The sequence below is a fragment of the Pseudonaja textilis genome, chromosome 6 (assembly GCF_049901715.1).
Source record: "Pseudonaja textilis isolate UNSWEBS1 chromosome 6, rPseTex1.2, whole genome shotgun sequence".
NCBI classification, from domain to species: Eukaryota; Metazoa; Chordata; class Lepidosauria; order Squamata; family Elapidae; genus Pseudonaja; species Pseudonaja textilis.
In genome coordinates, this window is record NC_141995.1 from 56,229,994 (window position 1) to 56,242,894 (window position 12,901).

The 12,901-nt window shown below is 39.1% G+C and overlaps 1 protein-coding gene across 2 annotated transcripts in view; it reads left to right on the top strand.

The window, feature by feature from the left end:
- TEC (tec protein tyrosine kinase) overlaps positions 1-12,901 on the top strand; it is a 73,188-nt gene that overhangs the window by 55,076 nt on the left and 5,211 nt on the right. For both annotated transcript variants that reach the window (XM_026699915.2, XM_026699914.2), the window contains exons 11-16: positions 3,146-3,279; positions 4,402-4,476; positions 5,928-6,099; positions 7,565-7,781; positions 9,644-9,708; positions 11,012-11,130. In XM_026699915.2, coding sequence (XP_026555700.1) covers positions 3,146-3,279; positions 4,402-4,476; positions 5,928-6,099; positions 7,565-7,781; positions 9,644-9,708; positions 11,012-11,130 — 782 coding nt within the window. The remainder of the gene's footprint in view (positions 1-3,145; positions 3,280-4,401; positions 4,477-5,927; positions 6,100-7,564; positions 7,782-9,643; positions 9,709-11,011; positions 11,131-12,901) is intronic.

Below are 12,901 nucleotides of genomic sequence, written 5' to 3' on the forward strand. Positions count from 1 at the left end.
GAACCCACTGATGATAACTAGTTCTCCCTGCACATTAAAAAAAAATTCTTATGCGTTTACAGAGACCCGATCTTATAAAAAAAGAAATATTCTCTGGAGGCTCCATTTACCGAAATAGCAAATCAGATCAATTAAACTAAATAAAATGTTGCTTGACATTGAAATGACTGTTGCCACTACTAGACTAAATTTGATATACTTAATCTCCTAAATTCCTAGCAATCACCAAATATAAACAACCTGGAATGCATTAACTTTTCATACATATATGCACACATGTTCAACTTTCAGTTTGCAAAAATTCCTTTCTTTTTTATCCATATAGCTGTAATTTAGGTTCTAAGTATGCTAGTGCTATATTAAGGTGCTAGTATTAAGGTTCATATATAAAGCTGCTCCATGTTTTGTATTAATATTTTGTTGACTGCAATAATATTTCTGAATATATGAGATTTGCTTAGTGTCAAAGATATTAATACAGCCGAACCCAATCTCTCTTGAGCTATATCCAAAATATTAATTAATCATGGTAAAATATGCAATGCTCATTTGTTTGTCATAAATCCAGACTAAATAATACATGGTAAACATTAGGTAGGAGGAGAGACGTGTCAATTAATGTTAGCGAAAAAATCAGGACTTTGGTAGAAACTTTTCCTTTGCAGCTAACAATTTTATTAAAAACGTAGCTTTTTTAGAACATCTGCTGAAAGGCACCTGATGAAATAAGCAGTAGTTCACAAAAGTCTGTGCCTTTTAATAAGATTGTTAATCAGATTCCTGCTGGTTTTTAATATACATTCTGCAAATGCTAAGTCAACCAAGTTAATATATTAGAATCTAGATCCATGATGGTGAACCTATGGCACGCAAACCACAAGTGGCTGTGCCTCACAGCTGATTTATTTTCATTTGGTTTGAGGCCTTTTTCAGCCTCCCAGAGGCTTGGAAAAAGCCTCTGCAAGGCTTTTCAGGATGAATTACAGGCCCGTTTCGTCACTTCCTGTAATACCAGAAGTGACGAAACGGGCCTATAATTTGGCCTGAAAAGCCTTGCAGAGGTTTTTCCCAAGCCTCTGGGAGGTCAATAAAGGCCTCAAACTAGCCGAAAAATCAGCTGTGAGGTGCAGTGCAGGTAAGGGGCGTGGGGTGGGGAGATTGTGTGCCCAGGGGAGTGGGAAGGGGGCGCACGCATTGCATTCTGGGTGCTGGCATGCGAGTGTGTGCGTGCTGGCACGCGCGCAGTTTTTGGCACAGGAGCCCAAAAAGGTTAGCCACCACTGATATAGGTATTCAAGTTATGGCATTGGTTTTTCCAACCTATAACTAGTAGATTTTTCTGGTAGAACTTCTTATCTGGAAATAATTTATATATACAGGTTGTTCTCAACTTAAGACCACAATGGAGCCCAAAATTTCTGTTGCTAAGCGAAACATTTGTTAAGTGAGTTTTACCCCATTTTACAGCCTTTCTTGCCACAGTTCAGTGGTGAGATGCTGCCGACTCAGACTGGTTCGAGCGAACCGGTAGTTCCGATGATCACCTTCCCCGCGCCCCCTATCCTGTCCTTTATTTCCTGCTTTGTAGTTCATCTCATTCGTGTGGCACAACTGATTCCCCTCCTCCCTGCTGTTCTACTTACTGTTGCTGATTTGGAAGGTAATCAACTGAGCTGCTAAATCAGTAGTAGTCAACCTGGTCCCTACCGCCCACTAGTGGGCATTCCAGCTTTCATGGTTGGAGGTAGGGGTTTTGTCCCCTACTTTATAAATCATCATTACTGTGGAACCGGTGGGCGGTTAGAGAAAATTTTACTACTAACAGAGATACAAAAGTGGACGGTAGGTATAAAAAGGTTGACTACCCCTGTTCTAAATGCTCCATTTTCAGCGCTGTGTGTGCACACACTCAGCAAACTGCTTGTTAATCCAGCAGCATCCCACCAATGTCACAATTATTAAGTGAACTACTGCGGTTGATAAGTTAGTAACTTGGTTGTAAAATGAATCTGGTTTCCCATTGACTTTGCTGGTTGCAAAAGGGGATCACATGACCCCAGGACACGGCAACCATCATAAGTATGACCCAGTTGCCAAGTGTCTGAATTTTGATCACATGACCCTAGGAATGCTGCAATGGTCTTAGGTGTGAAATACAGTCATAAGCAGTGGTGGTATTCTACCGGTTCAGCCTGGTTCGGACGAGCTGGTAGCGCCAATGAGCAGAAGAGACCAAACTGGTTCTCTCTGCTGCTCTGCTGTTGGGCCCGCCCGCCCGCCTGGGCTCCCATACTAACCTTTATGTCCTTCTTTTGAAGTGCAGCTGTTTTGCGCGGCACAGCAGAGTGTTGCGAGGCAGCTGCTGAAGCGACAGGGAGAGCGCAGGATTGCAGGAGGCAAGTCAAAATGCCTCTGCGCCTGCACAAAGTGTGCATTAGGTGCGCACGTGTGTACAAGGTTTGTGCGTGTGCACAAAGCACGCCCACCAAGCCATGCCCACCGAACCGGTGGTAAAAAAAATTTGAAACACACCACTGCTCATAAGTCACTTTTTGCAGTGCTCTTGTAACTTGAAATGGTCACTAAAAGAGCTGTTGTAAGTCAAGGACTACCTCCATTCCTTACTGTTCTTATTTTGTCCTTTAAAAGGTATATGTAAGAGAAGAGTCAAATCGAATGATGGACCTAGTTCTCAGAGATCTTGAAGTGATATATACCTGCTACTTAATGTAACAAAATATTAAATCTTGCTTTGATCTTCTTTGCTGGCTTCAGAAATCTCGTTAGTGTTCAAAACTGGATTCTTGACTATGCCTCAGTGAATTAATGGAAGACGTTTCTGAGTTGATTTGAATGTAACGAGGGACATGCATATTTCCAAAACTATGCTGTTTCTGAAAAATCAAATTCATTTTATTTCCCTTGAAAGCTGCTAAAGGTGCTAAGGAGCAACTGAGTTTGTCCACATTTTCTTGTAGTTAAGACCACTGATGGAGAAAAGTCTGTTCCTAAAATAGGCCCATATTGAGTACTTATAGGCCTCCAAATTGAAATGAAATATTTTGTTAGCTAGATAAGAGCATGAGGTTATTCAGCAAAACAAAAATCTGTTTTAATTTCTACATGATTTGTTGTGTTTTTTTAGAGAAGGGCTATCTGGCATAAGACACTACCATATAAAAGAAACAATGACATCACAAAAGCAATATTATTTGGCGGAAAAGCATCTTTTTGACTCCATTCCAGAGTTAATTGACTATCATAAACACAACGCTGCAGGTAAATGACGCTGAGTTTTTTACCCTTTAATTTGTACTTTGTAACTCCAAACTATTAAATTTCAGGTCTTTTGAAGATGCTGAATGGTTTTAATATGATTCAAGAAAATAAATTATTCAAATAAGATTCTACCCCACCTCTTCTTTGGTCATATAGGATGCTTAGAAGTTCCAAATTTTTATTGAAAATGATTTAATTCATCCTATATTTTGCAGGTTTCAAACAATAGAATAATTCTAATTTTCCATACTGCTGATAGCTATAAATTCTTAGGTAGGTAGGTAGGTAGGTAGGTAGGTAGATAGATAGATAGATAGATAGATAGATAGATAGATAGATAGAATTTTTTATTGGTCAATTGTGATTGGACACACAAGAAATTTGTCTTGGTACAAATGCTCTCAGTGTACATAAAAGAAAAGATACATTTGTCAAGAGTCAAGAATCATAAAGTACAACACTTAATAGTCAAAGGGTACAATAAGTAGTCAAATCATACCAGGAAACAGTCAGTATAAATTGTAAGGATACAAGCAACAAAGTTACAGTCATGATGAGAAGATGAATAGTAATAATAGTGCAGACTTTGTAAATACTGTAGTTGGACAGTGTTGAGGGAATTATTTGTTTAGCAGAGTGATGGAGTTTGGGGAAAAACTGTCCTTGTGTCTAATTGTTCTGGTGTGCAGTGCTCTATAGTGTCGTTTTGAGGGAAGGAGTTGAAACAGTTTATGTCTGGGATGTGAGGGGTCTGTAAATATTTTCACAGCCCTCTTTTTGACTCGTGCAGGTCCTTGATGGAAGGCAGGTTGGTAGCAATTGTTTTTTCTGCAGTTCTAACTATCCTCTGAAGTCTGTGTCTGTCTTGTTGGGTTGCAGAACCAAACCAGACAGTTAACAGAAGTGCAGATGACAGACTCAATAATTCCTTTCTTGTACTGAAATGTTTGTGAAAACTAACAGGAAAAGGCTTAATGTGCTTAAATCGTATATATTCAAAATATATACGAATGATGCTATAGGAAAATGACATAGTTAACATTAAAACACCAGAAAGTATTGTTCATCTTGCTTAATTTTCAAAGTTACTTACTCACTGTTTGAATTTTCTGTGAATCTTAGGGCTTGTGACGAGGCTACGATACCCAGTGACTCCAAAAGTGAAACCTTCACCAACTACTGCTGGATTCAGCTATGGTACATTTATGTTTCTGTATGAAAATATTACTGATTTTGTACATAAACGAAGAACTGAAATGTATTTATTTCCTCTCCATTTTTTTTTATTTTTATTTAAATTTAGTAAATTTTATTTAGTTTTCAAAATTTAAAAACATAAAATAAAACTTTATACATCATTATATCAATGTCAAAACATCTTTTACATTTCTTTATCATCTTTCTACATACATATTTCTTTCATTATACAATTTCAACTTAATATATAAATAAATATAGATATGAATACAGATATTTATTTATATAGTTTGTTATTTTATACCTAATTACCATTTTGATTTCTTTTTATTCATAAACCATTCATACCAGGCATCCCAGACATTATAATATATCAACTCTTCTTTGTCTCTTAATTTCATTGTTAGTCCATCCATCTCTGCACAGTCTAAAAATTTTTTTTATAACAACACCCTCTGGTGGTACAATTTCTTCCTTCCAAAATTGTGCCTAGGAAATCCTAGCAGCAGTTAAAATATGTAGCATAATGTATTTATCCTTTTAATTATATTTGTCCATTATGATGCAGAAAATCTCAGTTCTATAAAGCCTATACAGGAAGTCCTCAATTTACAACTAAAATTGAGCCCAACATTTATGTTGCTTAGTGAAACATTTGTTAAGTGAGTTTTGCCCCATTTTACGATTTTTCTTGCCACATTTGTTAAGTGAACCATTGCGGTTGTTACGTTGGTAACACAACTGATAATTGAATCATTGACTTTGTTTGTCAGAAGTTTGTAAAAGGGGAATCACATGACCCTGGGACCCTGCAGCCATCATAAATATTAACCAGTTGTCCAGCATCCGTATGTAAAACATAGGACTATATGGATGCTGCAACGGTCTTAAGTGTGAAAAATGGTCGTAAGTCACTTTTTTTCAGTACTTTGTACCTACCAGTAGTTTGTACCCACCAGTACTTTGCCTAACAGTATAAATCATGTTTATACAATAAATAAACAAACAAACAAATAAATGACGTGGTGTCTCAATGGCTAAGATTCTGAGCTTGTCGATCAGAAAGGTCAGCAGTTCGGCGGTTTGAATCCCTAGTGCTGCCTAACACAGTGAGCTCCTGTTACTGGTCCCATCTTCTGCCAACCTAGCAGTTTGAAAGCAGGTTAAAAAAATACAAGTAATAAAAATAGGGACCACTTTGGTGGGAAGGTAACAGCGTTCCATGCGCCTGTAAAACAGACTGAAAATGGCCCCCAAACCAGGCCAAAAAATGGACGGGGCCTGGTCCAGCCAGTGATGGGATTTGCTGGTTCGTTGAACTGTGCCTAATCTTAACTACCGGTCACCAGAATTCATGCAAAGAATACTGACAATTAAAATTCTTCCAATTTGTCTTGGAGGTTTATCCTCAAGTGATCTGTTCTTGTTGTTGCTGTTGGTTTTTTTTATAGAGAAATGGGAAATCAACCCTGCAGAACTCACCTTTATGCGAGAACTGGGCAGTGGCCTCTTTGGCGTAGTGCGGCTGGGCAAATGGAGAGCCCAGTACAAAGTAGCCATCAAGGCCATCCGAGAAGGTGCCATGTATGAAGAGGATTTTATAGAAGAAGCCAAAGTGATGATGTGAGTAACAGGCAAAGGGGCTGGATAATCATTAAAGAATAAGGCTGCAAAACATCTTAAGAAATGTCTTCTGAACATCGTCAGATGTGCTGGTCTGTTTCCCTGCACTTCAAAGAATTACATCTATTGTCTGAGTCAGAACATCAAAAGCCGATGCTAGTTCTCTCCTTATTTTGTTGCTTGATGCACTGTACATTTATTTTGGAAGTATCAAACTTTCTAAGCTCAAATTTAGCAGGAAACAAATCTGTATTTTGATCAGAAGAAGAATGGGCTGTTTAAACAACGATACTATTATTATTAGCAAAATATATTGCTAGTGAAATACATATAGTATCCCATACTAAAGGCAGTGATATAATCAAATCCCTACTTATACAAAAAAAAAAATTGCCATTTTTGTTCCACCTGCTTAATATCTTCCAGCATAGATACATTCATGAACCACTTCACTGACATATTTAAATGCTTAACATATAAAACGATGTTTCACGGGAGCAGGTTTGAAATTGTAATAGGATTTGTGGTTTTCACCTTTAACATTAAAGATTCAGAAACTAGGACTCTCTACTGTAAACAATTCTATTGTACGGAAAAAAGAAAAATCTATTCTTACTAGGTTAGATCGATATAACCCCAACTGTCTATTGTATTTATTTTAGACGTGCAACCTTGCAAAAACATTACATTTTGGGGATATATCAGTGGTGGAGCGTTACAGCCACATTTCTGTATGCTAAAGTCTGAGCCTGCAGTTTGAATTTGTTTCAACTCCTAAATCTTGATCGCTTAACTCCATCTGCCATAATATTAAATGCTCTGTAGGCCTGCAGTTATAAGGCATTACTAGGATTTGCTGTTTTGCTCTGCTACTCTGCAACTTTAACACTTCTGAATTTGTTATTTGTTATTTTTAGCATAAAGACTGCCTAAGCTATTTCCCGTTGACTTCTTTCCGGACATGTATGCTTTCTAAGTAAAGTTAACTTCATGACGCAAAGGTGGCTTTTTCAAGAGGCAACTTGTTTGTTCTTCGAAGACGTTTCGCTTCTCATCCAAGAATCTCCTTCAGCTCTGACTGGATGGTGGGGAACGGAAGGATTTGTACTCCTTGCAGACAGCTGGTCATTTGCATCCTTTTAGAGGGTCGTTGAGGCCACTTGGAGTTTTATCTACCCACTAAAAGGATGCAAATGACCAGCTGTCTGCAAGGAGCATAAATCCTTCCGTTCCCCACCATCCAGTTAGAGCTGAAGAAGATTCTTGGATGAGAAGCGAAACGTCTTCTAAGAAAAAAAACCAGAAAGCCCAGTTGCCTCTTGAAAGAAAGCACCTTTGGGACAATCCTGACCTGGATGACTGAGAATCTCCATAAATATTCATGAAGAAAACTAGGTCTATATTTCTATTTCCATTTCCCTATGAATCCCATGTTTAACTCTTTCTTTTTTAAAACTACTTTCAGGAAGTTGACGCATCCGAAATTAGTCCAGCTATATGGCGTTTGTACCCAGCAGAGGCCTATCTACATAGTGACGGAGTTTATGGAGCATGGCTGTCTTCTAAATTATCTTCGCCAAAGACGTGGACACTTTACTAAAGACAATCTGCTGACTATGTGTCAGGATGTCTCTGAAGGAATGGAATACTTGGAGAGAAATAGCTTCATACACAGAGATTTGGTAAGTCCGGGGATGAACATGGGTACATTTGTTGCATTCATAAAGCCCAGGGTCAACTCAAAAAATATTCCTATGGCCTTTTTAGAGTTGCCAGCAGAAAGGGAGGGGGGGAGCAGTGTAGCAGCTTGCAAACCGAAAGTGCGTTCCATAAATGTTTTCAGAGATAGTAACTAGGTGACTGAAGTTTCTGCCAGGCATAATTCTAGAGAGCATGATTGATGACTCTGGGCTATGGATGTGTCCCATTGGAGAATGTGAATTACGATACACCCAGGGGGCGGGGGAAAACCAGGGTCAAGGGTGACAATGAATGATGTGTCTCAGAGTCGGCTACACCCAGGCAGTGCCAGAAAGTTTAACTCCCAATAAATCCTCTTTAAGTTTGGGAAGTTTGGCTCGAAACTCATGATTTAAATGGGGGTAACTGCCGGAATCCTGACACACAGGATCTAAAGGGTCTGAATTTTTATGTTTATGAAATGTTTTGACCAAAAGCTATGCAAAGTAGGAGTCATGTCCCTTTAAGGACTTGCAAAGGAGAAATTAAAGCTGGTGTTTTTCTCCACCATGAATGGCAATGGGTGCTTTTCAAAAAGGTCACTTTTCCACACATTGTCAACTCTGAAGTGAATCTGGCAGAAGTCTCCTTGTGCTGCTTCATAGTTGCCACGAAGCCTGAGAGAGGGAAGGGAGAGGGGAAGTAAATAGCCCGGCTAACAGTCAAAACAAAAAGTTATCTTGTGGGAACCAAGGTCATGATAACAGGTGGCTGATGAAGGAGGAGAGGAGCCTGCCAGCTATATTCATTGGACAATGTGACTGGTTATACCTGGGAGGGGGAAGTTTTACTCTTTTAATTAGGTGAAAACAATGGGAACTTTTAGAGTTGGTTTTCACCAGCTGTGCCGATATGATGTATCCAATAAACATGTTCTTCGAGGAATCTACCTGCCTCGGAGTTTTGCTTTCAATGGGTGCATTACTCAGAACGGTAACACACATGTTAACAGCCTCTCATTCCTATTCTTCTTACAAGTGGATTACTATAACATGTTTCACATCAGGCTGCTCTTGATAGTTATCTGGAAGCTATAGCTGGAAAGTGACAGTGGGGCAGAAAAACATCAAATCAATCTTGGCTTTGAGCATTTGGGGAAGAGCAGAGAGGATTTCCATCATAGATTTTATGCTACATTTGACCCATTCTGGAAAGGGGAACACTAAACAGATTAAAGCATATCTAAAATGATCTTCAGGATGCTCTCCAGTAAACCTAGTTATTGCTTTTACTTTTCTCTTGGGGAAAAAAAACCCCATAATTCTGGGCTTGCCTGAAAAAAAAATCCATAATTCAAATAGCAATTGTACTTAGACTTATATACTGCTTTACGGTGCTTTATTGCCCCTACAGAGTCAGCCTCTTGCCCCTAACAGTTTGGGTCCTCATTTTACCTACCTCGGAAAGATAGAAGGCTGAGTCAAACTTGAGACTGGTGAGATTCGAATTGCCAAATTGTAGGCAGAAGTAGCCTACTCATAGCTGGAGACCCTTGATTTGCATTACACTCAATTCGTATTTCTCAGCCTTGGCAGTTTGAAGACGTGTGGACTTCAACTCCCAGAATTCCCTAGCCAGCCATGCTTTCTGAGGGTGGTAGCATGCTTTAGTTTGGCATGATTCTGTTGATGGTGAGAAGCCATACAGAATTCTGCTTTGAAGACTTGCAACATAATCTTTCTTAGTTTTTGGTGCCTGATATCTCTACACTTGTGTAACTCTTAGACATTAAGCAGAAATCAGACCACATCCATGACATGCAATCCAACTGCTGTTTTACTTTTTTCTTTCTTTCTTTCTCTAGGCTGCTAGAAACTGCTTAGTGAATGAGTCAGGAGTGGTGAAAGTATCTGATTTTGGAATGACAAGGTATTAGTCATCTGTATACATTTAATGGGAATATTTTAAAGTTACATTTGCACTTTCCAAAGTGGCAGGGTGGTGGCCATGTTTTTAACTTAAAACAGACCCCAATAATGTGTTGCTTACATAACCAAATTTAACTCACCTACCTCAGATGCAGAGGACTGAAAAATATTCTAGCTGCCAACAGTTATCCAGAGTCAGTCTGTGTCAGTGTTGACTAACCTTTTCCACGTTGCATGCCAAAAGAGCGCTTGCATGCGTCCTTCACCCATGATGCAATACATGCGTGACTCCCCCCGCCCCTGTGCATGCACGTGACCCCCCCATACTGCATGCCTCTGTGCATGCGGGCACTTCTCCCCCACGAATGCGTAGCAGATACCCAACAATCAGCTGGCTGGTGCAGTGGGGCTCTTTTGGGCGACCACAGGTTCGCCCTCACGGGTCTATGTGATAGGTCTGTCCTTTTAAATTCCATTTGTCAAATGTATCCATTACTGTTAGGCAGTGACATGAATGTTGAATATAGGTAGTCCTCAACTTATCACCACAATTGGGACTGAAATTTCAGTGGATAAGCAACACAGCCATTAAGCCAATTTTAACAATCCTGTTTCCCGTGGTCATTAAGCAAATCACGCAGTAATGGAAGCAAATCATGTTGTTAAGCAAATCCGGCTTCCCTCATCGGCTTTACTCACCAGAAGGCATCTAGGAAGGTTTTGCAAATCACAATCATGCAACTGCAAGAAGGATTGTGCAACAGTCATAATACCAAGGACGGGTTAAAGTCACTTTTTTTCAGTGGCATCTTAATTTTGAACCGTTGTTAAACAAGTGGTCCTTGTTGAAGGACTCTCTGTGTCAGTTTTTTGTGTACAGAGCTACCTCAGTACTTGGCATTAATTTGTTCCAGGAAGTGCAATGAGTACTAAAATGGACGTATCACAAACAGACCATGTGACTTATCACGTGACCCTTTGTTTGTGCTGGGAAGAACTTCCTCTTGTCCCTTTTTCTACCTCCGTGATCTTCTCGGCATGGCCGATGTCCTGTCCGCCTTCTGTGGCCATCCCCCTCCTTTTGCAGTGACCTTCCCAGCATGGCCAACTTCCTGTCCATTCTCTACATCTGTCCCTCTTTTCCTATTGCAGCGCATTGAGCACTAAACAAACGCCGAGTAATGGGACACCATTTTCACATCAAAATGCGTCGAATATCAAATTTGACGAGTTTTGAAGCCGTCAAGTACCGAGGTTCCCTTGTAATTCATTTCAGAGGAAGGATTATTTTTTTCTCCTTTTAGGTATGTTCTTGATGATCAGTACACCAGCTCTTCAGGCGCTAAATTTCCTGTGAAGTGGTGTCCGCCTGAAGTTTTCAATTACAGCCGATTCAGCAGCAAGTCTGACGTTTGGTCTTTTGGTAAGATTGTTTAACTTTTTAAAAACAAATTTAGGAGGATTACTTTTTCAAATCTTCCATTCCTCTTCAAACAATCCAACAAAGCAGTAATTATAATTAAGATAGAATGAGAAAAAAAATACAGGGAATCTTGGATAAAATCTGGGTGTCATGGTTTCCAGACACACCGCATGCCTCTGCGCATGCGTGCGCTTCTCCCCGCGAATGCACAGTGGATACCCAACAATCAGCTGGCTGGTGTAGTGGGGCTCTTTTGGGCGACCATAGGTTCGCCATCATATAGCAAGCGTCTTCAAACTTGGCAAATTTAAGACTTGTGGACTTCATCTCCCAGAATTTCTGAGCTAACATGACTGGAGGAATTCTGGGAGTTGAAGTCCACAAGTCTTAAAGCTGTCAAAGTTAAAGACCGCTGCCTTATAGTGAAAATTAGAACTTAAAACTTAACATTTAGGAATTTCAGATATTGTAACCTCTTTTTAACTTGTGCTTTATTTTCTTCTGGTGGTTTCCAAAAATATTACAAAACACATGTTTCTGGTTAACTGTTCTGATTGTTTTATATGTTTATCAAATTTTTACATCACCCATCTCACCTAAGTGACTTTGGGCAGTTTATAATGTAATGTTCACTCTCCATAGCAAGATGAGCAGCATACAAACTTAAATAGATAAGTAAATAAATTTTATATAAATGACAATCACTTGTTTTTATGGAGATCTATTACTATATATCAATACGATACTATTACTATACTATCTATAGATTTATTACTATATAACCTTGTGCTATAAAGGTTTAGTAATTTTGAAATGCTGGCTTTACACACACACACACACACACACACACACACACACACACACACACAAAGATCTTTTGGTAAAAATGCTTGTATGTTAGGCTCTCAAATTTGGCTGTATAGCTATTCCTCCACTTACAGCCACTATTTAGCCGAATATTTCTGTTGCTAAGTGAATTTTGACCCATTTTACAATCTTTCTTGCCACAGTTGTTAAATTAGTAACTCTTAGCCGGTCTTCTGAAAGCTCACAGATTTGCACACAAACCAGCATACAACAGCAGAAAGCAGGTTTCAAGGTGTTTAATGTTAAACAACAAACTTCCCATCCAGCCTACTATCCGGTCTAGATTAGCACTGGAAGCTTCTGCCTTCCAATGCTATTTAAAGGTATAAACACACCCACCTAAATGCTCCTATCTCCTGTACTCGTCCCAATTAGCCCCTTAATTACCTTCTAGGTCACCATTCGGTTATACCGTATATGTATATATCTTAACAATTGCTTTAACTAGGCAGCTTCTTAAAGCAACCAGCTATTTTATCACAGCTTAAAAGAACTCCTTTAAAAAGTCAGCTCTTTAAAGCCATTCATGAAAACAGCGGCAACTTTTCTTTCAGGCCTCAGTAGTGTAAAAAAAAGATGTTGCTGCTTTAATGAGTAGCTGAGAAATGAGTATGAAGCATCTCTTCTAAATCATTCTTGGTGCCTGTGTAGTCCTAATGCCTAGTTCTATTTTTCAGGCTCATTTCATAAGCATTTGTCTAATCATTCTATTGTTGATAAACTAAGTAACCTTAGAAGATTTAGGCAAGGTGATTATTTAGTTCATTAGGATTGATTTTCTTTTAACGTGTATTTGCCACCCTAGAGAATAACCCAGAACGTTGGAATTGAAATGTTTCAATTCAGTTATTTCTGTGAACTTTGACAAATATCTCTCTCTCTGTCTCTCTCTCTCTCTGTCGTC